Below are 20,329 nucleotides of genomic sequence, written 5' to 3'. Positions count from 1 at the left end.
CGTTTAATACATCCTTGAGCGTGAGTCCATTCTATATCTCACCCTGAATTTCTACTCCGATTGTCATAACAAGACAGGGCACAATCTTCAATAGGAATAATCTTTGGCTCAACAATATGCACAATATACGTAAGCCTTCTTTAGCCCTAACTGAGCGCCACATAAGCCTATAGGTTGTAGAGAAAGAGAATGGCCATTGTCCATTGGCATCCATGTACAATAACCACTTGAGTGACCTAGGAGTACTACTTGGGGAGTATAGTGAGCTAGAGATTTCTTCTCGGAGGGACCTAATATTAAATAATGGTGGAATAGTCATTTTAGTCCTTCAACTATCATTCTAATGCTCAGTTTCATCATAAATATGACTATTTCAATCCTCAATTTTTTCTTTCGGACTTAGTTTCATCCTAGAACTATCGAGTTACCGTTTTAGTCCTTAAACATTGTATTTAGGGCATGTTTGGTTGACGCCTCCACACGCCACGCCACACATGCGGCCACGCCAAAAGTTCGGCGGCTGATTTGTCCGCCGCATGTTAGGCAGATTACGGCATCAAAAATCAACTGAGTGCTTGTGGCAAGAGGTGTGGCATGCCGCAAGTCCGACCATGCACCAAACGCCCGCGAAACTTCGGCATGGAAACTGTGGCGCATTGTGGCAAACTGTGGACGCGATCCAAACGCGCCCTTAATTTGAGTTCAATTTCATCCATGAACTACTAAAACATATTTTAGTTCTTCAACTTTTCTTTTTAGCTCAATTTTGTTCGTTGTCCTATGTAGAGCGCCGCGATGTCACACTTGCTGCTTGGTCATCCCCAAAACCACGCCGCGATGTCACGCTTGTTGCTTGGTCATCTCCAAAACCACTCATGATTTGAGATAGACAATCATCCTTAAGTATCAGTGCCCCTGATGTCATCCTTAATTGAAACAGATAGCATACTTTTGATATGTATATCCATATATTTCAAAATGCATATAAATATAGATCTCAAATCCTCAAATATAAATAATCAGCTTATTAGAATCTGTCTCTAATTCGGACATCATACTGTTCAATTATAATTTTGTTTTTTTCATTTAAATAACTAAATATATATTTAGCTCATGGAGGAAACATATTATTTTTATTTCCAATTGGTTAGACGCTAGAAACAGCCAAGGAAAATATTTTGGATATGCTGTTGCTCTAACTCATCAACGTGTTCTCAATTCAATGTATTAAAGAGTGTTTATACGTAATTGCTCCCACAAAACGATGTAGTAGCATATATATAATGATATCATTACAAGGTAATATTTAAAATAATGTATTATAATTATTAGTGGCAGCTAAAGAGGTTGTAGATCGTCCAGTAATAATGTTTTATTCTAAAACTTTTTGTCACTAATTGCGGGCGGTGCTAGTGCTGACTAGGCGTGACGGTGTGGCATTCCAAAAAAACACTGATGGGAACAAATTCCTGAGACAAGAAGTTCGTTCTCCGCACGGATGTCTATTCCAATAAATATTCCACAAAAAAACAGAAGAGAGAATTATCTATTTGACACCGAAATAAATCAGTCTTCCTGTATTTGGCACTAAAAAATTCGAACTTTCTTATCTGGCACGAAGTTGAAATTTCCTCTCTTAGATGGCACTACCGTCCATTTAGACCAGTAACGGTGTTAAGTGCCTCATAAAATGACATGAATGCCCTTGTTCATGGTAGAAGCAATGATGCCAAATAGGAAAAGAATAAATAGGACAAGTTGTCAAATAAGAAAAATATAAATATCACAAATATACTTGGAACTAAAACATGTGATTTTGATAATTGAAAACTGCAAATAAATAATCAATAAATTTCAAATATTATGTTATTCACTAATCCACATGTAAATAACCATTTTAGAAAGAGGACCTTATTATTTAAAAAGGTTCTGCATATAAAAAATTAATTAAAATACATGTTTCATAGCTACAAAGCGTGGACATGGACATGTCACAATTGATACAATAATTGTCTTTACGAGAGAAAAACAAAAATCATAGCTACAATAATTTTGATACAATAGAAACCACCACTGGTCGGTCCTGAACCGAAAAAGAAAATTGATTGTATATTCATTGATTTCGGAAACATTCTAGTCTGAGAACGCAATGTTCATATAAATTAGCATACAAGCTTCCCACAAACATTCGACTGTCCTAACACATACAAGGGCAAACAATAAATAAAAGCAATAGAATTGCTTCCTGTAACCTAAAAAAACAAAATAAAAGGCACTTACATGGGATTCTAATGTAGTCATGGCATCTCAACAGGACACAAAAATGACTTACTGGGCACCTTTTCAGCGAGTTTGTAAGTAGAGCTGTTAGAAGCTAGATTGTGTAGTATCTCACATAAAAGTCTTCCTCTGACTTCAAACCAAACAGGAGCGATAAGCCAGGACTGAGGACACATGAAGCAGGTGATGCAAGTTACATGCTGTTAAGGCAAAAGATGAGTAGTACTCACCAATAAGCTCAAAAGAAGAGAAATATTCTCCATTTCTCGAGACAGCAGATCTGAGTTCACCGACGCCGGTTGAACCTCAGTCTTTGGCCCTTGTGACGTCTCAATAGGAGTCAATGCGCTCACAAAGGTCTCAAGGCCACCTCTCACAAGCTCTACATCCTCGCGGTCTTCTTTCAAAATATTGAGGAGGATAGGAAAACCTATTTTTGCAAATTAGAAAGGAAACAAATGTAAATATGCACCAGTCTCGCTAGAGCAGCTAGAGAACAAATATCAGGACACAGGGAGAAAGGAGATACCCATTGCTCCAAACGACATCTGTGCCGAGCGGCTTTCTGCCACAAGAGACTGCAGCTCGGTCATGGCAGACCTCCGGTCATCAGGTATCGTGCCATTGCTTATCCGGTCAAGATATCTCTCGACGTAACTGCATTCAAGGGGCACAATGGTAGGATTAACTGATATAGGTGATGCACATAAATCAATTGCTACTTTTGCTTGATAAGAGCAGACAGCATTGCAGCGAGTCTGCCAGTGAAGTAAAAACCAAACATGAAATTTGCAACTGAGCCTACCTATCTTCCTTGGACTCGATCCCCTCGTTGCCGAAAACGAATTTCCCCATTCCCTGCCAAAGACACACGCAACACAAACGGGAGGTAAGTAAGCATCAAACCGACTTGACCAACCACTAGCATCTCGAGCTTGAATTCCACTACGACATAATACCCAGAACTCAAAATTGGTGATGCCCATCATGGTAGCAACTCGCCCCCGCGACCGCAGCAGCAGGGGGGCGGTCGTCCCTTGGGCGGGGTTCGGATAAGGAGTGTGAGGGAGTCGGGCGTGTGAACCTACATGATGTTGCCGGCGCTCCCGTCGATGCCTCGGAAGTTGATCGATGGTCCATGGATCACGCCTTCCGACGCGGTGGCGCCCTGTGAGGATGGGAAGAGCGACGAGGAAGGGAAGGGACGAAGGAACCGCTCGGGTGGCGTGTCAACTGCAACGGTGAAAGGGCACTCGCGGGAAGGGGAATCGCCGCCGCCGAGGACCTCGCCCCGCCACACAGCATCCTGGAACCAGCCCCGGCGGGCAAGTCCGCCCCGCCGCACCCCCCACCCCGGGAGATGGGGCCAGCGCCGGCCGGTGAGCCCGCCCCGCCGCCGCGTCCCCTGCTGGAAGCTCGGCTTGCCCCGCTGCCATGACCCCTGCTAGACCCGCGCGTCAATCTGCCACCATGGGGAGACCTCGGCTGAGGGACCGACGCCTCTAGCTGAAGGAAGGGCGCCGTGATTTCCTAGGCGCTGGCAGCCGATGGCTCCTCCGCCCCATCCTCGTCTCCTCCAGCTTTCATCTAGGGTTTTGTTTTTTTTCATCGGAAGAGAAGACTGACGGGGGAAGAAGCGGAGCGAGCGTGTGAGTTTCGCAACTGCCGAGCAGGTGTGTGCGACCAAATGAAATAGAAGGGTATTTTGGTACTTATCAAGAAAAACTGACATGGTCAAGGAACTCAACAGACAGATGGATGGCTAAAATGGACGGAAGTGCCATATACGGAAGGAATTTTTAAGTTGACGCTAGATAAGGAAGTTCAAAATTTCTAGTGCTAAATACAGAAGAGTGATTTGTTTCGATGCCAAATACAGAATTCTCTCAAAACAGAATGCAGGGAATGACCTTAAGTTTTCATACGCAAGAGAAATGAAGACCACCTTCCTCTGTCTATTCTGGTGTGGACGGTAAGCAAACCTATATTTCTTGGTTTCAATAGGACTCCTTACGGGTGTTTTTTTTATCTACTATTGTCTAAAAATAATCAAGTTATTAATGACCGGACGAAACTAAGAAATAACCCCTTGTATGAGGGACGAAATTGAGATGAAAAGAAAAGTTTAAGAAGTAAAATGCACTTTAATAGTTCACAAATGAAATGGAGCCTAAAATGTAAATTTTGAGAATAAAAAACAGACATGTTGATAGTTCTAGATAAAACTAAGCCTAAAAATAAGCTTCGACAACTGAAACAAAGTTTATTGATGATAGCTGAGAGACTAAAATGATTATTTCAGACCCCGTAACTAAACCTGGTCTTTCTTTAGGAAAGAAGTGGAAAAGGAAAGAAAAAAGAAAAAGCGAGCAAAATCGCCTAACATTTCTCGAGCAATTTCTACCTCTTGCATCACACAATTCCGACAGTAATCTCGGTCAGATTACCTCTCGTGCGCATCAAAATCCATCGTGGGAAAAAAGTGGAGAAAAAAGAGCAAAAGAATCTGACCAAATAAAGATGGCAACGGGCCTCGATACCTGACGGGTATTTGATCTATTAGGAGATGGGGATGGGATCATATCTTTACCCGTGGACATATAAATAGGCAAGAATCCATCCCCGACGGGTATAGTGGGTACGGAAATGTTTCTTGTTTACCTATCCCCGTTACCCACTGGGGAATCCGACTATTTGAGCTACCATGCGAGTATTAGGCCCAAAGAAACTCAACATAGGTATTTTGGCTCAAATCTGAATAATCATATATATAGCTTGTGTGTTCTAGTAACCCTAGTTCGATTTTTTCGCACCATCTCCGTCAGCAGCACAAGCACGCTTGCCTCATGAGTGCTCGTGCCCCTCGCTTTCTTAGTTTGGTCCCTCTGCCATCTTTACTCGTTCTTTTCGTAACCTCGCTCCTTCTCCTCGGCTTCTCCGAGACTCCGACACTTATATTCGGGTGATGAAGAAACATCTTCGATTGCAAAGTTGCGATCCCAAGTGTCCTTTATTTATTGGGTATGCAATACCCGTCAGGTAGCTATTATCCGACCGATGTCCGACAAGTATGGAGATAAGCAAGAATCTATACCCGACACAGTTAACTGAGATAGAGACGGAACGGATTCTTCGTAACGGGCAGAGAACATTCCAACAATATCCGACGGGCACATTAGACCGAAACCAAGTTGCCAACTTGGGACGTCGTTTGCCGTTACGCGGCGCGGCACAGCACCGCTCGTCGCTCCATCGAGCAAGCAGACCCAAACCCTTGGCGGAGCCCTCTCCGCCGCCGCGCGCTAGCCACCTACGCACGCTACGGCCCCGCTAGCCTCCGTTCCGCCGCCCGCCTCGACGGGGCTGCTCCGGCCGTCGGCCCGTCTTCCCACCACGCTCGCTCCCTTGGCAGGCTAGTCCGTCCCATCCTCCGACCCCACCCGTCGGCCGCCGGGATGGCGGCGTCGGGCGGGGACGCGCCGGAGCTCCCCGGTAAGCCCCCTCACCTTGCTCGCCCGCCCGCCCGCCGCGTCGCGGGGCGGCCTGCGCTTTATGCCCGGTGTGCGATCGACCGAACCCCCCCAATTTGTGCGGGGTTGGATTTGTTTGCTTGCTTGCTGCTAAGCATGTTCGTTACGTCATCCATGGTTCGATTCGCTTAGCTGTCATAATACGTTGTCGGTTAGCTGTGCTGCTACTTTGTCATACTCGTATCCATTTACTCGATAATTATTACTCTGGTTCTTACTCTTGGTTTCTTGCCCTCAATTGATCATACAATTCACTCAATTTGATCTTGCACGCCCCCCTCTAACGCTAGTAACGCCCCTGCCATTGAGGTTGGCCAATTTAGTGTCAAAGTTTACATGACGATCCAGAGCGATTAAAAAGCGGCATCTATTGTTTTTTTGGGTATGTTTTTTCACACTAGTGCTCTGTTCAGGCTCCACTTTTTTTTTTTCCAATTGCGTGGTTTATTTGCTGCTGTCACAGTGTTACTGGTTCAGTTCGTGCTATCTCGTATTTTAGGAGGGGAACTGTGAAAAGAAAAAGACTAAACTTTCCAACTGAAATGGTCAATACAATGTAGCACACTTTTTCTTTTTGGTATTAAAGGGAATTAAGGAAGTTTCTCAACTTCCAATTGAGACAGATGGCTTTGAATGTGTACAAGTGAAAGCTTCCATGTCTACATACTTTATACAACCTTATAAGTAGTTCTATGTAACTTTTTGGTAACTGAGAAAAAGGGCTTTTTTTTTTACATAAAGGGATCAGATTCAAATGGTTATCTGCGCTAAAGATTTTTATTGGGTGGATCACGATTTGGCAGCTAGCACATGTATCAACATCTGCGATCCAATGTTTCAAGTTTAGTGTGTGGCAGCAGCAAATCAAAATTTTGTGAAGCAAGTTTTTGAGACGTAAGAGCTCCCTATGAGATGTTTTACAACCTTGATGCATTCACGAATAATAGATATGGCAAAAGTTTGATTCTATTTTCTTTACTAAATATTATTGGAATCTAGGTTTCCCAAAGAAACTGTCTTGCTGCTTGGGTATCCTGGGATTTGGTTTGGTTTAAATTGTTGGATTTTGGTGCTAAACTAATAAAAATTAAACAGTACTAAATTATGGGGAAAAGTCCAATTTCAATAAATTGGGTTTACAAAATTTGTGCAGCCCAATTGATTCTGTACGCTGGCTGTAACAATAAATCGTAGAGCCAAAGCAAATGGACACCGTACCCTATTTTTAACATCATATCAACTGATAATATATCTGACCAAAGTTGTCAAATCATGGTATTGGAAAGTTAGGTGTCATCAGATCAAAACAGGACCTTGTGATAGATCTCGGCACAAATGAGTAGGCACCAACTATTTAAATAGCAGGGATTTGCTTGACTCGACCCTTCCTATTTGCTCAACCAAAGGGGAAAAAAACGAACCTTTCGGTGGCGGCGGCGCCCCCACCCACTGGAGCACACCTTCATAGCCTCCTCCCCCCCCCCCCCCCCCCCCCTTACTCGCTCACTTGGCAGGTGTTCCTCCTTGCCCCATTTCCTCTGGCCAGGATGGCGCTGAGTGGGGATCTGTTCAGATCTGCCGGTAAGCCCTAACTCGCTTGGATTGTTCGAATTTTCCGCATGGTGTCCTTCACTGTGAGCAATGAAACCTGAATCTTTCCTTCTATTTGATCCATCCGGTCGGCTGTGGATGGGTTTGTCTACTGCTTCTGTGGAGCACTAACCTAGCCTATGCATCGTCCATATATAGTTTGATTTTATTCTTGTTCCATCATGTGATCTGTGGGTCCTGTACTCCTGTGTTGTGATACCATGTTGCCGTGCATCTACCTATGGGTAGTACTGATAGCCGCTTATTTATGTGATGCTTTCTTTTTAAGAATACTCTCTGAGGCCTATATTTGCGCAGTTTGATTCCACTGCCAGTAAGCAATTAATAGTCGCATTTGTTGAGAATGTTTCCAGAGAACAGATGGCATCTTCTTTAATCAAAAGGAACCCTCCTCAAATAATGTTTGTTTAATTCTATGTTGGACTCGAAGGAATGTGTTGTTGAAATGTTAATAATGGTTCGGTCAATGTACTTTAAACCATCTTTTGTTGGTTTAATCAGCATATGGATCTAGGAAGTTTGGTATGATAATTAGTTCATTGAGTGTTGCTTATTCTCAAAAATCAACTATGCATTGGTTAATGCTTTGTTGAGATCAAATTGGTATCCTTGACTCCAAATAGCTTGGCCTTCTGTGAAGTTGACCTTGAAGGCCTTCAATTCCTGCTTAAGGCAGGGAAACATGTAGAAACCTTTATTGTTTTCCTTAGGGTTAGATCCTAGAACGTTGATGAATGACAATGTGAAGTTCATGGTTTTGAAAAATGCCATCAGATATCTCACACGTGGAACCATGACCCATGTCAGGATCATGGCCCTCTGCAGTTTTCAGAACTGAAAATTCTGTGCTAATATTTGTTTTTTTAATATATGTTTTCAAATGGATTCATTTACCAAACACTATTCAATTTTCCATGCTTTTAATGCTGGAATGAGTCACTGCTCAAATGTTGTTCTGGCTTGTGTGGTGGATGGAGGCACAGAGAGATTACATATGAATACAATAAGTGTCATTAGCATCAGGCTTTTGGGATTAATCTGATATCATGCAACGATCAGCTGCATATCAGCAACCCAGTAGTATTTTGTCAAATGCCTGTCAGTTCATTAAAATGCCATTAAGCTTTGGTTTCTTTTCTTTGGCGAGGTCATCTTAACACTCCCTTCATGTGGCCTGGATCAGGCCTAATTAATGTGCCTGCGACACTTGATTTTTTTCAGCACCTGAGTTACTTTCGACTTGGGTCAGGCGGTCAGCATCATTTCACTGTGTTGTACACATTTCCTTGGATGACTAATACCTGAACATGATCCCCTTCTTCTGCAGTGATAACAAATGTTTGTAATGCGGCAAGCGCACCTGAAGAAAATAGGCCTGCTGGTGACAGCAACACCATTTCGGAAAATGCCCAGGAATCATTGAGTTCTTTACCAGAACAAGAGTCAAATGATGCTAGTGTTAACACAGAAAAGAAAGAACCTGGCATTTCAAAATGCAAATCGGTGGAAGAAATACCAAAAACAGTGACCGTAAAGAGGTGCAAGAACATTGATTCAAAGAAAGTCTCCTCAAATAACAATAATAATCCAAGCTTTACTGGCAGTCCAGCTCTGAAAAAGCAGCCGACAAAGGGGGGCCATCTTTTTCAACTATGTGAAAATGGAATGTCTCAAGACACAAAGCCTCCTAGCACAAGGACATGCATAAATTCAGCGTGCAAAGCTGTCTTCAACTCAGATAATGCATTTTGTAAGAGGTGTTCATGTTGTATTTGCCATGGTTTTGATGATAACAAAGATCCTAGCCTTTGGCTGGTATGCTCATCAGAGACTGGTGATCAGGATTGCTGTGGATCATCCTGCCACATTGAGTGCGCACTCAAGCACCGAAAGGCAGGATGCATAGAACTTGGACAATCTATACAGCTTGATGGTAACTACTGCTGTGCTGCATGTGGCAAGGTTATTGGAATACTTGGGTGAGTGATTTTACATCTACCTTGGGGAGTTATCTTAATTTCAGATCGAAAAAGTTTTATATATGGCTTGTTTATAAGTATATATGGCTTGTTTGTAAGTAGTCACGCTACATGAAGCATTGCTGGTCACTGTAACTTCCCTTTGTTCTTTTACCTATCTTATCTCGACCCCTCATTGACTTGGTTGGTTTAAAATTATATATTCTCCTTCATATTGGTGAACCTTGTTGCACTCAAAATATTGGTTGAACCATTCATCAGAATGATATTTCATATCTGTAGTTACTTGCAGCATTATGTGCATATATGATCTCTGCTATGTTTAACTCTTATTCCTGTCTCTTTTTTCTTTTCTTGTTTTGGCAAACACTCTCTGTTATTTTTGGATCTAACTGCGTCTTTGAATATTTTGAGCAGGTTCTGGAAGAGGCAGCTGGTAGTTGCTAAAGATGCTCGTAGAGTTGATAATCTCTGTTCCCGCATATATCTGAGTCATAGACTTTTGGATGGCACAACACGCTTTAAAGAGTTGCATCAGATCGTAGAGGATGCAAAAGCAAAGTTGGAAAGTGAAGTTGGCCCCCTTGATGGTACGTCATCCAAGATGGCTCGTGGTATTGTAGGCCGGCTGCCTGTTGCCGCTGATGTGCAGAAACTTTGCTCTTTAGCAATTGAAAAAGCTGATGAGTGGCTTATTTCAAACATTCAATCTGAAGCAAAACAAAATGGTAAATTATTTCAGTCTTGTAAAGTTTACATCTTTCAGTTCCACTCTGCAATTGGCAAATTTGACAAACCTAGTGTAATTCTTTTTGCCCTGCAGATACACTCCCATCTGCCTGCAGGTTTAAATTTGAAGATATTACAGCTTCATCTTTGGTGTTGGTTCTCAAGGAAGCTGTTTCCTCGCAGTATCATACTATCAAAGGCTATAAACTCTGGTATTGGAATAGCAGAGAAGCGCCTTACACAGGGGAGCCTGCTGTTTTCCCCAAAGACCAAAGAAGGATTCTTATATCCAATCTGCAGCCCTGCACAGAGTATTCCTTCCGTATTATTTCATTTACTGAGGATGGTGAACTGGGCCATTCTGAATCAAAGATCTTTACCAAGAGTGTGGAAATTATTCATAAGAACACAGAGCACGGAGCAGAAGGTTGCTCATCCTCTGCCAAGAGAGCTGGTAAGAGACAAAATGTTAGGTCATTAGGCTTCCAGGTGCGTCAGCTGGGTAATGTATTCCGAAAAGCACAAACTGAGGAGAATGGGTACCCCAGTGCATTGTGTAAAGATGAGATTGAAGATTCATGTGATCAGAGTGATTCTGTGATACCAGATAAGGACCAGGTTCCACGTGGCGCCTCCCGCAAGCTCGATCTCAATGAGACCTCAGTCCCAGACCTAAATGCAGAGGTAGTCATGCCAACAGAGTGCTGCCAGAATGAGAACGGCTGTAGTTCTGGGAAGAATGCATTCACAAAGTCGAATGGTTGTGGTGACTCTGAAACTTGTGCGGAGGGGCATGTAGGGGATGCACCAGCCATGGAATCCCGGTCTCAGAGTCACAAGCAGGCATCAGATTTGGAGCAGGAGACCTGTGTTGATGACAGCAATTTGGTGGCTCGTGCAGCTAGGCTCTTCGCACCGAAGTTAGGCCAGTTAGATGACAACTATGAGTACTGTGTGAAGATTATACGTTGGTTGGAATGTTCCGGCCTCATTGAGAAGGATTTCAGGATGAAATTTCTAACCTGGTTCAGTCTGCGATCGACAGAGCAGGAGCGGAGAGTTGTTATCACCTTCATCCGCACCCTGATTGATGAACCCAGTAGTTTGGCTGCGCAGCTGTTGGATTCCTTTGAAGAAATTGTTGCCACTAAGAGGCTAAGAACTGGTTTCTGTACTAAGTTGTGGCACTAACCAGATAGACAAAGCATGAAACTGCTATCTAATAATACTCTAGTATTCTTACATTGGCAAGATTAACTGGGATGACAGTTTAAAAGTACTTCTATTTATTTGCTGATAAATGTAGTTAAACTGATGTTGCTGAAGTTGCGTATTTGCCATGGTGATATATTCTTACATGGGAAAAAATTAACTGGGATGACAGTGAGTGTAATGGTGCTTTTATTTGTTTTCTGATAATGTAGCTGTCTGATGTTGCTGTGGCATGGATATTTGCCATGATGATGTATTCTTACATGGGCAAAATTAACTAGGATGACAGCGTAATGGTACTTTTATTTGTTTTTATTTAAAACGGTGTTAGTCTGATGTTGCTGTGCTTGGATATTTGACATGGTGATAAAATATATATTACTGGTGTTCTTATCAGGTTTACAATGTGTCACTTCTTTGTTCGAAGTTCGAACTGACATGTTCTGTTATAAATCCAGACTATTGGTTTTATCTTTTAAACCTAGTGAAGCAGAAAAGAAATTATCATCCACGCTAGATTTCAATAATTCAGTTTCAAGAAACCAAACAAGCTGGTGAAAAGTAGGTTAGTTTCAAGAAACCAAACAAGCTGGTGAAAAGTAGGTTATCATTCTGCTGTAGCTGATACTATCGTATCATTCACTTATTGCAATTAGTACCATGAGCAGAAAATATATTAACTTGTTCACAGGAAATTAGACGGCCTCATGTTACCGATGAGCCTGCACATCATGACCAATTCCATGAACAGTCCCAGGTAACACAGGGGTACCATGCATCCTAAGGATAAGCCTAGTTTACATCATACACTGGAGCAATACATTCAACCAGGTGTTGGATAAAATCCATTGGTCAGTGCTCAGTAGTTACAATCACAAGATTTACTGCCTGAAAACAACTTCCATCATCCATCATTATAGTTGTTCTGCAACCTCTTCATTCTGTATGCCCTTCTCCACTGCTTTGGTTTCAGCTTTCAGCTCAGCATCCTCCACGGCCATGACCTCCGAGATTATTTTGTAGTGCTCTCGTGTGCTTTCCTCTGGTCTGTCTGCTTCAAGACCACGCTCCAAGCGACGCAAGAAACCTTCTTCAACTTCACTCAGATGGTCGTCGACTTCTTGTTCGCTATCAAAACAGGTGTTGTAGCGTACGAGATAGTCTGCATGTCGCCCAGACTTGCTGATCTGGCTGTGCATGTCACTCAGCTCACAGCTCCGGTCCATGTCCCGCTCGCTGCCATAGCAGCATTTGGCGTCATCATGCTGACTGGATGATGCTGGAGATGAGTATGGTGTGTACTCTTCTCCGGTGGCTGCATCATCACGCTCCCGAAGTGTCCTCAAGATCAGTGTCTTGAGAAAGTTCATGACTTGGACGGCATGCATCAGGGCTGTCAATGGATCTGACATCTAACATAGAACAAAAAGGTAAATTTAGCTGTTGAAGTTATGGAGATCTACAGATTGCTCACAATTTTGTTGTATGGGAAGTACAAGAACATATGGATCGCCTCCTATCCTGCAAGAACAGTCCAAAGGAAATTACCTGTGTCATGTTGGGGGCAAACACCATGGCTATGTTCCTAGCATTCATCTTGTTGAGCTCCTCTTCTTCGACAACATCAGACATCAGCTCGACAGCCCAATTGAGGAGTGCTGCCTGAGTGGGGCGCAACATCGTCACAAGCTCAAGGAACTCCCCTTCAGAGTTGCATTGAAGCACTTGCTCAGGGGAGAGGCCATCGAGGACACCTTCTGGAAGTTCCCTGAACCATGCCTGTCCAATTCAAACGTACATAAGTTTGATTTCTCTTATTTCATGGAACTATTGTTGAGTGTTATGTATGTTCACAATCGGTTAAAAATAAGTGAGTTACATTGTAGCTGAAACATAGTTTCATGGTTGTTTCAAGCTGACAGACGTCCTACCTTAATCAGGCTGGCCAAGCAGTGAACATCAATGTCCTCAGGTACAACTCCTTTATTCAGCTGGTCCCTCACGTGCTCCTCTTGGTCGTTCTCCGGATTGATACGAAAGATACCCTCAGCCTGCAAATGAAATTTTAGTAATTCAATGTGAGCAAATCAGGTTCACGTCACATCACATCACATGACAAATATTCAAAAGGCTTAGTTTATCACAGATTCATGTATGATCACCTTCAGCCCCTCCTGGGCATACAGCCTCTCCTGCATGAGAAGCAATATCGTGGGGACTGAATTTCCCTTGCCATCATACGTGCATTGCATTGATTCAGCCGAGACACCGAAAACGCTGGCGCTACAGAAAAGAAAAGAGAACGAGCTTGACGAATTCATAAGTCGTGGATTGAAGGGTTCAATGGCAAATCTCGGGGTACAGGCCAATGCAAATTCAGACTTGTTACAGTGTGTGATTCAGGAGTAAGAATTACATTGGATGAGTGTCAATGTTGCTCTAATTGCACAAAAGTTCTGCTTAATACAGTGCATATGGAACAGGAATTGAATGCATCAATGAACTCAGTGATAAGTTCTCATTAAGCCAGTGAAAAATCGCAGTTGCTCCGGCACTGTGCAGATCCAAGCATATAGCTGCAGAAACTGAAGTTGCTTTAGTTATCTGAACTCTGACGGAACAGCATCCTCAGATCAAGGACCTGCTCCAAATTGGGAGCGCTCAAAATCATGAACTCATCCTTCAGAAAATCAAAAATTCAGTATGATTCTAGCCCCAGAACCGAAATTTTCCACGGAAGCTTCCATTTTGAATCTTATGGTGATGCAGAACAGCAGGAAAGGCGAAGAGGAGGTGGTGGCGGCGGTTGCTCACCTGGCGCTGGGCACGCGACAGGGCATCTCATGCTCGAACTCGACGGGGAGGCCGAGGAAGCCGTGGAAGCGGTCGAACGTAACGTGGGCGACATGGCGGACGTTCGTCGGCCAGCCGATCTCCATCTCCCCGAGCACCACCGCCGCGTCCTCCTCCTCCTCCTCCCTCGCCGGCCACCCGGCTCCGGCGGCCCCGCGCTCCACTCGGCACGCCACCACGGAGCGCCGGACGGCCGCGAGCAGCAGCTCCAGCACCGCCACCCGCCGCCGCCGCTCCTCTTCCCCGCCACCTCCGCCGCCGGCGGCGGCCCTCTTCCCCACGCCGCTGCCACCCTTGCACCCCGCGCTGGAAACCACCACCACCCCCGTCATCCCCGCTTCACGACTCCTCCTACCTACGGCCGTCTCACGCGGCAACGGAGGAAGCGGGCATGGACCTCGCACCCCCTTTTTCTCTCTAAACTCCGTGAGTCCCCCCTGCCCGGCTTCTCTCTCTCCTCCTCGTCGGAAACTCGCTGCCGGCACACGGATCGGAGTGCTCCCCGCTTTGTGGAGGAGTCCTTCCTACTCTAGTCGCCTCTCTCTCTCCCTCTCTCGATGGAGTTCTTGGAGAAAACCGAAGCGAAAGCAAGGCTTTCCCTCACTCTCTCTCTCTCTCTCTCATCTGCTTCTTGAAGGCAGCAGCAGAGCTCCGTCAGCGAGGAGGAACAATTAATGAATGGGAGGAGAGGACAAGTGGACTGAAACGCGAATAGTTTTGAACGAAGAGGGGGCGCGACGCAAAAGTGGCCAAGCAGGATTCAAACTCTGACGAGCCGACCGTGGCCTTTCCGCCGCAGAGGCGCTGCAGAAAAGCGACGCCAGCGACCGACCCCTTTTCAGGAGCACTGCACCTCTCCTCCGTATACTGCACAGTACAGTATATATAGAATAAAAACCAGTAAATTACCGACGGGACACAAACAAAAAAAATTAAAATTACATATCTCTAGCTAAAATTATTGTGACGTGCTATTGGCAGAATTTTTTTTATCATTACCAGCATGCTTGGTTGCAAACTAATTTTTATCAAGCTAAAATTTAAGCGAGTTTGAGAAATTTGGCTGACAATTAGTTTGCAGCCAAAATTTTGACAATGCCCTGTTGTATACTTTTCAACGAACGAACGGTGTTTTTCTTCTCACAACAAATCAGCATAAGCCAAATTTCATCGAAACTAACAGGGCCAATACCTTTCAAAAGTTGGCAAGACAAGATATTTCTCTCTTGTTGGTAGCAAACCAAGTGCCAACGTTGGTTCTCTTACCAACATATTAGTCACCTTAATATTGTTGTGACCATATTTTAACTTGCTCTAAAATTGGCATGGCAAAAATTGGCTTCCAACCAAGCAGGCCTTATATCTAACATAGCGTCCCGACCAGGCAGCAACATTGGGTCAGGAGAAGCAACAAAACGTTAGTCCGGTAACAAAATGGTGATGGGTCTAGATTTTGTGCGTGTCGTACTAAAAATCGACCCTAGACCTGAGTAGTATACATGTATTAGGACACCCTCGATGGTATGAGCTAGTTAATTACAAGCTCGAAGACAACTTTTACAACTGATATTAACTTTTAATATATAGCTCATAACATGGATAACCACACATGACATCCTCATGTAATCTTGAAATGTGAATGAGACTAGCTCTTGCTTAAGAACTAGCTTTCTCTCTCTCTTCTATTAAAATATAAAAAATATGTTTAGAGCTACTCATAAGTTACCATTTGAGCTGCCCTTAGAAACTGAAAGAGAGATTCTCGGACTTGTAAGTATTAGGAGCTCGAAGAGATGGGAAACTCGGACTTGTAAGACAAACGAAACTCTATTCTTCTGCCGCACAAATGTGATCTAGTCGATTCTTCATCGGCGAACTAGCTAAAATCTCTATATTCCTTCTCCCTCCGATTAGGTAGCTAACATCCTAGTATTAGTGCCGTTTGGCCCTAGATTACTCTCCTCCCCACACCCATTTCACTTGTCTTGAGAGATCGAAGGGTGACTGGATCCCAACACCAAGTTCCTCCTGAATGAGCTCGACAAGCGCTTCTCCCTGCTCGACATCGATAATCTCCGCCTCGCCGACCTCGAGAGGTGGTAGTTAGAGGCACTTAGCGAGGATCGTAGTGCCCAGTTCAACTAATGCATCACTGACCTCGGGGTTCTCCTCCTTGAGCAGATCTGCGACCGAGATTAGCGAGTAGAAGCATTGGAGTCAGCGACAATGTCGTTCGATGTCTGGCGTCTGAGAGTCAAGGGAGTCATGGATGACCTCAAATTGGAGATGGAAAATTCACCAAGCACTTCGACCGTGCGGTGCTTGACACGTTGACCAAGCACCCAGAATTGTTGGCACCACCAGAGAGTCACCAAACGCTCACCTATCAAATTTTTGACTGATAGGCCCGATGGGCATCGCTCTGCACCGCTAAGAGAAAGTATAATAAGGGGCTGAGAGTGAGCTTTATGCTAATGTGGATGAGAGAGTGAAGGAGAGAGAGAGAGAAGTGGACGGTAAGTTTATAGCCGATTAATGTATGAGCTTAAAAAAACTCGGTCAGAGAAGAAAGTTTGACATTACTATATGGGTGGGCTAATAGTGAGCTGTAAATGTTTATACAGCCAGCAGCAGCAGACTGTATTGTTAGCTTTCTCTAATAGTTAGGGGTTAAGTAGAATTTTTCCTTGCAACAATGAGGATTGGCACTATATCGGTTTCTTCACACTCTTATGGTTGTCATTTCCTTTGTGGTTGGACATTTAAACCTAAGATCACATAGCATATTGAACTTAGTTGTTCAGGTAGATTTTCTTGTCTAGGCACAGAAAGGTGGAGGGTGCCAGGACAATGACGCACGTCAAGGCAGTGGCTATGAGTGGCGGTGTGGCACCGAAATGCCCGGCATGGCGTGCAGAGTTTGGTGGTTGGGTGGGAGAATGGTGGTGGAGAAGAGTGTGTCCTCTAGGAAGAGGCAGCCCATGCCAGAGAGAGATGCGATAGAGAAGCCAATTGAGCGAAAAGGATGAGTGAGGAGAGACAATGAGTGGGTGGAATATAATGCATGATGAAGTAAGGGTATTTTAGTCTACTTTCAACTAGCTATGAAAAATATTAGGGTATCCAACATAGACATGAGCTATTTTGTGACTAATTTTTAGCTCTAATTAATAGTTAGTCCTAACTCATTTAAATAAGCCATAAAGGAATATCGATTACGTACACCACGTAACAACCTATAGAAAACCTCCACATGTCACGAACCCATAGAGAACCCCCACTCACATGACTATTTGAAGCATACACTTGATGCTTATAGCATCGGGCAATAGTTATAGCAAATCTCAACATCTCAAAGAATGTGGAGAGAGAAGAGAGAAAAAGAAAGAATAGTTTACTACTTACGACCAGGCCATAGTGCTATGTGTGACTTTCGTTATTGCCTTGCTATGGACAACTCACACAATGTTTTGGTTAGGATGTAAAACATACTAAATACTAAGGGCCTATTGTCGGGGACCAATATTAGGGTACCCGAAGAGGAGGAGCTAACGACCGTCGAACGTTGATTCATCCGCACAATCAAGAGCGCGACTACACCGCTTACCGGGTCACTCCTCGTCCGTCCACCGGGACCATGGGCCCCACCCCAAGCTGACTCCGCCTCGTCCGACGACCGGGGGATGGCTCCGCCTCGCCCGACCCCCGGGGGCTAGCTCCGCCTCGCCCAACGTCCAAGGGCTGGCTCTGCCTCACCCGACCCCCTAGGGGCTAGCTCCGCCTCGCCCGACATCTGAGGGTAGGCTCTGCCTCGCCCGGCGTCCGGGGGCTGGCTCCGCCTCGCCCGACGTCCGGGGGCTGGCTCCGCCTCGCCCAACCCCTGGGGGCTGGCTCTGCCTCGCCCGACCCTCGGGGGCTGGCTCTGCCTCGCCCGACGTCGGAGGGCTGGCTCCGCCTGGCCCGATGTCGGAGGGCTGACTCCGCCTCGCCCGACGTCCGGGGGCTGCCTCCGCCTCGCCCGACGTCCGGGGGCTGGCTCCACCTCGCCCGACGTCTGAGGGCAGACTCTGCCTCGCCCGATGTTCGGGGGTGGCTCCGCCTCGCCCGATGTCTGGGGGCTTGCTCCACCTTGCCCGACGTCCGAGGGCTGGCTTCACCTCGCCCGACCCCCGAAGACTGGCTTCGCCTCACCCGATGTCTGCGCTGATCATTCATAACTACGCGTAGATAAGGTAGGACACTCAAGTCAACTGCAATACCAAGGACTATACCATGCACGTCTGTAGGAAAGTACCATCAGGATATGACAAGACGGACGATTTAAGGCCCTTCCGGATATGTTAGAGCCCGAACAGTGTTGTGGGCGCCAACATTTGTCTTACAGTGTTGTGGGCGCCACCATTTGCCCTTGGGCGTGGATCCTAACGGAAGAATACGACAACCACTATGGTCCAGGAGGAGACTCACATCCTCTACAGTGATGGACGTGCAGTCACTACACCGTTCGCTCCCCGTATGGTCGTGGATCAACACCCTGGTCCGTTGCGCCATTCGCCGGGGTAGGATGGGACGTGGCCACTTGTTGGTCAAGCCAGTGCATGGCATCATCTACGGATAGGCGCCTAGCATGGAGCTATCCCTGGCACCATCTGCCGAGTCAGCAGGGCTCGCTCAAAGGAAAAGGAAGACCCAGCATCTTCGAAGGACCTTCTTTGCCTCTGGTTTTTCTTCTTTCTTCCATCTGTAATCTCTGCTTCCCCTTAGTCTATAAAAGGGAAGGCATGGCACCCCACTAATGGGACGGATCAATAGAACACACCACGCCTCACATAACACACAGCTGAGCAGCAACAAAGCTCTTAGCATCCTTTCAACCTTTCCCTCAGAGACTTGGGACCTATCTCTCTCTCGCCCGTTTGTAACCCCTACTACAAACCTTTCAATGCTAATAACACGAGCATCAGCTGCAAACTGGACATAGGGACATTCTGCCCGAACCAGTATAAACCTTGTGTCTTTTAGCACACCATCCGGGTCCAACACGCAATAATACAAATTTACTTGTTGGTGTTTACTCGAAACACTGAATAGTTGGAGTGCCAGGTAGGGGACCTTTGCGCGTTTCGACATTAACATCAGGCCATGGATGGCTAGCCACAGAATCAGCTAGGTCCCGAGGGCACACGTGCACTTCGATGACCTAGACTTCATCGTCAGGTGCGAGAAGAGTTGGCATTAGCTCACACCGCCAGCCAACCTCTCCCCTCCATCGGCCTCAACTACGGGAGGCTTGAGCGCTGGCTTGGCATCTTCCTAGGACCCTAGCCATCTAAGGAGGACCCACACTGCCTTATCTTCTCTAACGCCACCAAAATGGCATGGCATGCCAGAGGAGAACCCCTATCTCTAGAACACCCCACACGGAGCGCCTCGACAACGCTTTCGTTCGATCTTCGCAACGCCGCGGCGACCGTTAGCCACCTTGTGGCATGACGCATGGTTTCACCGCCCATGAATGATGAGTTCATGGGGATGATCGAACATGTTATGGAATCTTTCCACGACCTCCTGGCAGAAGAGCTAGAGTCACCCTTTGGCTCCGATGCCAGCAGGGGAAGCCACCACCCCTCTCGTGAATGCTTCAGTGATGGGAACCCCTAAGGGGCACGTCAAAAGCATCCACGAGGGGAGGCTACCCCCAACAAACGGCCTCAACGATGAGGCAGAGAGGGAGATAGAGGCCCCGCCACAAATGCTGGTGGAGCAGCTAAAAGCCCAACACCGAGAGATTGAGGAAGCACGACTCTAGCTCAAGCAGGAATGCATGAAGCTCGATCGAGAGATCGAGCATCACGAAGACAGGTGGGCGTGCCCTCACCATGGCCCGCAACGTGAACCAAAGGATCATCGCTGATGATGAAGCCTTCCCTCACTTTGCTCGGGTGAGCTAGAACATCACCGATGTGGCGGCCTTGCTCCACTGGCCTTCCAGAAGCTATGACACCTAAGGATCATCGGGCCCACCATGATATTTGCACACTGCTTGAGTGTGCGGCGGTGCAACAAGCCGAAAGCTTATTAGTCTCGGCAACACGAGCTCGACGCTAGCCAATGCACGCCCTCAGAGCATCCCGT

General features: G+C 45.7%; 3 protein-coding genes across 4 annotated transcripts; 1 reads left to right on the top strand and 2 right to left on the bottom strand.

The window, feature by feature from the left end:
• Positions 1 to 2,337: 2,337 nt before the first annotated feature.
• LOC136508011 (golgin candidate 6-like) lies at positions 2,338 to 3,268 on the bottom strand. The gene is made up of 5 exons (XM_066502604.1): positions 3,240 to 3,268; positions 3,086 to 3,138; positions 2,810 to 2,937; positions 2,511 to 2,710; positions 2,338 to 2,413 (listed from the first exon to the last, which is right to left on the bottom strand). Exons 1-5 carry the CDS (start codon positions 3,264 to 3,266, stop codon positions 2,375 to 2,377), a joined length of 447 nt encoding a protein of 148 aa, XP_066358701.1. The 5' UTR covers positions 3,267 to 3,268; the 3' UTR covers positions 2,338 to 2,374.
• A 2,203-nt stretch (positions 3,269 to 5,471) lies between these two features.
• LOC136506557 (VIN3-like protein 1) lies at positions 5,472 to 11,531 on the top strand. 2 transcript variants are annotated; one of them, XM_066501472.1, is made up of 4 exons: positions 5,472 to 5,772; positions 8,749 to 9,400; positions 9,818 to 10,128; positions 10,224 to 11,531. In XM_066501472.1, exons 1-4 carry the CDS (start codon positions 5,736 to 5,738, stop codon positions 11,318 to 11,320), a joined length of 2,097 nt encoding a protein of 698 aa, XP_066357569.1. In that variant the 5' UTR covers positions 5,472 to 5,735; the 3' UTR covers positions 11,321 to 11,531. The 2 variants fall into 2 exon arrangements, with proteins under 2 accessions (XP_066357569.1, XP_066357568.1); XM_066501471.1 differs by lacking the exon at positions 5,472 to 5,772 and adding an exon at positions 5,794 to 8,673.
• A 200-nt stretch (positions 11,532 to 11,731) lies between these two features.
• On the bottom strand, positions 11,732 to 14,800 carry LOC136506558 (rho GTPase-activating protein 2-like). Its single transcript, XM_066501473.1, has 5 exons — positions 14,156 to 14,800; positions 13,504 to 13,624; positions 13,273 to 13,392; positions 12,890 to 13,120; positions 11,732 to 12,753 (listed from the first exon to the last, which is right to left on the bottom strand). The coding sequence occupies exons 1-5, from the start codon at positions 14,524 to 14,526 to the stop codon at positions 12,256 to 12,258; spliced, it is 1,341 nt and encodes a 446-aa protein (XP_066357570.1). The 5' UTR covers positions 14,527 to 14,800; the 3' UTR covers positions 11,732 to 12,255.
• Between the last annotated feature and the right edge of the window lie 5,529 nt (positions 14,801 to 20,329).

The sequence above is a fragment of the Miscanthus floridulus genome, chromosome 15, assembly GCF_019320115.1.
Source record: "Miscanthus floridulus cultivar M001 chromosome 15, ASM1932011v1, whole genome shotgun sequence".
In the NCBI taxonomy this organism is placed as follows: domain Eukaryota; kingdom Viridiplantae; phylum Streptophyta; class Magnoliopsida; order Poales; family Poaceae; genus Miscanthus; species Miscanthus floridulus.
This window is presented reverse-complemented; position numbering and strand designations above follow the sequence as displayed.

Coding starts and splice junctions, on each gene's coding strand:
- LOC136508011 (XM_066502604.1), bottom strand. CDS start 3,266: ATGGGCATCACCAATTTTGAGTTCTGG. Junction 3,139..3,239: donor TCACCAATTTTGAGTTCTGG/GTATTATGTCGT, acceptor TGTCTTTGGCAG/GGAATGGGGAAATTCGTTTT. Junction 2,938..3,085: donor ATCGAGTCCAAGGAAGATAG/GTAGGCTCAGTT, acceptor CCTTGAATGCAG/TTACGTCGAGAGATATCTTG.
- LOC136506557 (XM_066501471.1), top strand. CDS start 8,589: ATGTGGCCTGGATCAGGCCTAATTAATGTGCCTGCGACACTTGATTTT. Junction 9,401..9,817: donor AAGGTTATTGGAATACTTGG/GTGAGTGATTTT, acceptor TATTTTGAGCAG/GTTCTGGAAGAGGCAGCTGG. Junction 10,129..10,223: donor ATCTGAAGCAAAACAAAATG/GTAAATTATTTC, acceptor TTTGCCCTGCAG/ATACACTCCCATCTGCCTGC.
- LOC136506558 (XM_066501473.1), bottom strand. CDS start 14,526: ATGACGGGGGTGGTGGTGGTTTCCAGCGCGGGGTGCAAGGGTGGCAGC. Junction 13,625..14,155: donor TGTCGCGTGCCCAGCGCCAG/GTGAGCAACCGC, acceptor TCTTTTCTGTAG/CGCCAGCGTTTTCGGTGTCT. Junction 13,121..13,272: donor GCTTGGCCAGCCTGATTAAG/GTAGGACGTCTG, acceptor TGAATTGGACAG/GCATGGTTCAGGGAACTTCC.